The following is a 1,644-nucleotide window of genomic DNA, read 5'->3' on the forward strand; positions in this document are numbered from 1 at the left end:
ATGCGGCTGGCTTCCGTGGTCCTTCCTGGCCTCCTGTGGCTTCACGGCTTCCGGCCGGGCTCCCCGCACAGCAGCCCCGGCGCCCACCAGGCCGTGTTTGCCGAGGCAGAAGTCCGGGAAATCCCGGCGGCCGTGGGCGCGGCCATCACGGAGATCTGCTTCACGGCCACCGGCATCTCCAGGGTCCCCGCGGGCGCCTTCCGCCACATGCCGCGCCTGACCAAGGTGGAGTTCCTGCAGAACCGGCTCCACACGGTGGAGGTGGGCGCCTTCGACCAGCTGGCCCAGCTGACGCAGCTGGAGATCTCCGGCGCCCCCACGCTGCAAGCGCTGCCGCTGGGGAGCCTGCGCGGGCTGGGGAGCCTGCGCCGGCTCAGCTTGAAGAACAACCGCGTCCGACAGGTGCCGGCGGGCCTCTTCGGCGACCTGGGCAGCCTCGAGGAGCTCTTCCTGAACGACAACGCCATCTGGGCGCTCCCCGAAGGCCTCTTCCAGGGGCTGCACCGGCTGAGGCTCCTGCACCTGGGCAGAAACCGGCTGGCCGCCCTGCCTGGCCGCCTGCTGCGCCCCCTGGGCCTTCTGCACGTCCTGCGCCTCGGGGACAACCAGCTCCGAGCGCTGCCCTCCGGCCTCCTGGACGGCCTCGAGGAGCTGCGCGAGCTGGGCCTTCAGGGTAACGGGCTCAGAGAGCTGCCCGCCGGCTTCCTGCACCGCCTGGCCCAGCTGGAGAGGCTGAGCCTGGAGCGCAACGGGCTGGAGCGCCTGGAGGCCGGCGCCTTCGCGGGGGCTTCGCAGCTGCGGCAGCTCAAGCTCGCCTCCAACCGCCTCCGCCAGCTGCCCGAGCAGCTGTTCGAGCACCTACCGCACCTGGCCGAGCTGGATGGCAGCCACAACCAGCTGCGCCGGCTGCCAGCCCGGGCCCCGGGGGCTGGGCCCCATGGCCTCCGCAGGCTGCTCCTCTCCCACAACCAGCTCCCTGCCCTGCCCCCGGGCTCGCTCCTCCAGGGCTTTCCTAACCTGACCCAGCTGGATGTGGGGGGCAACCGCATCGCCATGGTGCACCTCGGCCAACTGGCGCCTCTGGCCCACCTCCAGAGCCTCTCCCTTCAGGCCAACCGGCTCCAGAGTGTGCCCCAAGGCGTCTTCGAGACCCTGCCCCGGCTTACCTCCCTGGCTCTGGGGGGCAACCCTTGGCAATGTGACTGCCACCTCCGCTATCTTCACCGCTGGATCCGGAGCAACCCGAGGAAGGTGCAGACAGCAGCCTCCGGAGGGGGCCGCCCTGCCTGCAGCAACCCAGGCCACCTGCAGGGCAGGAGCATCGACTCACTAGCAGAGGACCAGCTCGTCTGCCCGTCTACACGGCCAGCCTCTCGGCCCCCCAGAGAACCAACGACGAGCCCGCCAGCAACTAAGAGGGCCGTGGAAGCTGGCCAGATAAGAGCTAGGGAGGCCCAGCGGCCATGGGGAACCAGGCAGCCACCCACACAGCCACCACCAGCGACCATCCAATCAACAATGAGCACACAACCATCCACAACCACCAGCCAGCCATCATCAACCATAAAACCGACAACCACCACACAGCCAACAACAAGCTCACGGATGACACAACCATCAATAACAATCACAGAGCCAATAACA

At 68.5% G+C, this 1,644-nt stretch overlaps 1 protein-coding gene across 1 annotated transcript; it reads left to right on the forward strand.

Annotated features, from left to right (window-relative positions):
• Positions 1-1,415, forward strand: LOC123242006 (carboxypeptidase N subunit 2-like). The gene is made up of 2 exons (XM_044669502.1): positions 1-1,251; positions 1,293-1,415. Exons 1-2 carry the CDS (start codon positions 1-3, stop codon positions 1,413-1,415), a joined length of 1,374 nt encoding a protein of 457 aa, XP_044525437.1.
• Positions 1,416-1,644: the final 229 nt, after the last annotated feature.

Source organism: Gracilinanus agilis, chromosome 3 (genome assembly GCF_016433145.1).
Source record: "Gracilinanus agilis isolate LMUSP501 chromosome 3, AgileGrace, whole genome shotgun sequence".
NCBI lineage: Eukaryota > Metazoa > Chordata > Mammalia > Didelphimorphia > Didelphidae > Gracilinanus > Gracilinanus agilis.

What these genes read in the sequence shown, in the direction of transcription:
- LOC123242006 (XM_044669502.1), top strand. Translation starts at nt 1, where the DNA reads ATGCGGCTGGCTTCCGTGGTCCTTCCTGGCCTCCTGTGGCTTCACGGC. An exon ending in TCCGGAGCAACCCGAGGAAG is followed by an intron (nt 1,252 to 1,292) that starts GTGCAGACAGCA and finishes CCCTGCCTGCAG; the next exon opens with CAACCCAGGCCACCTGCAGG.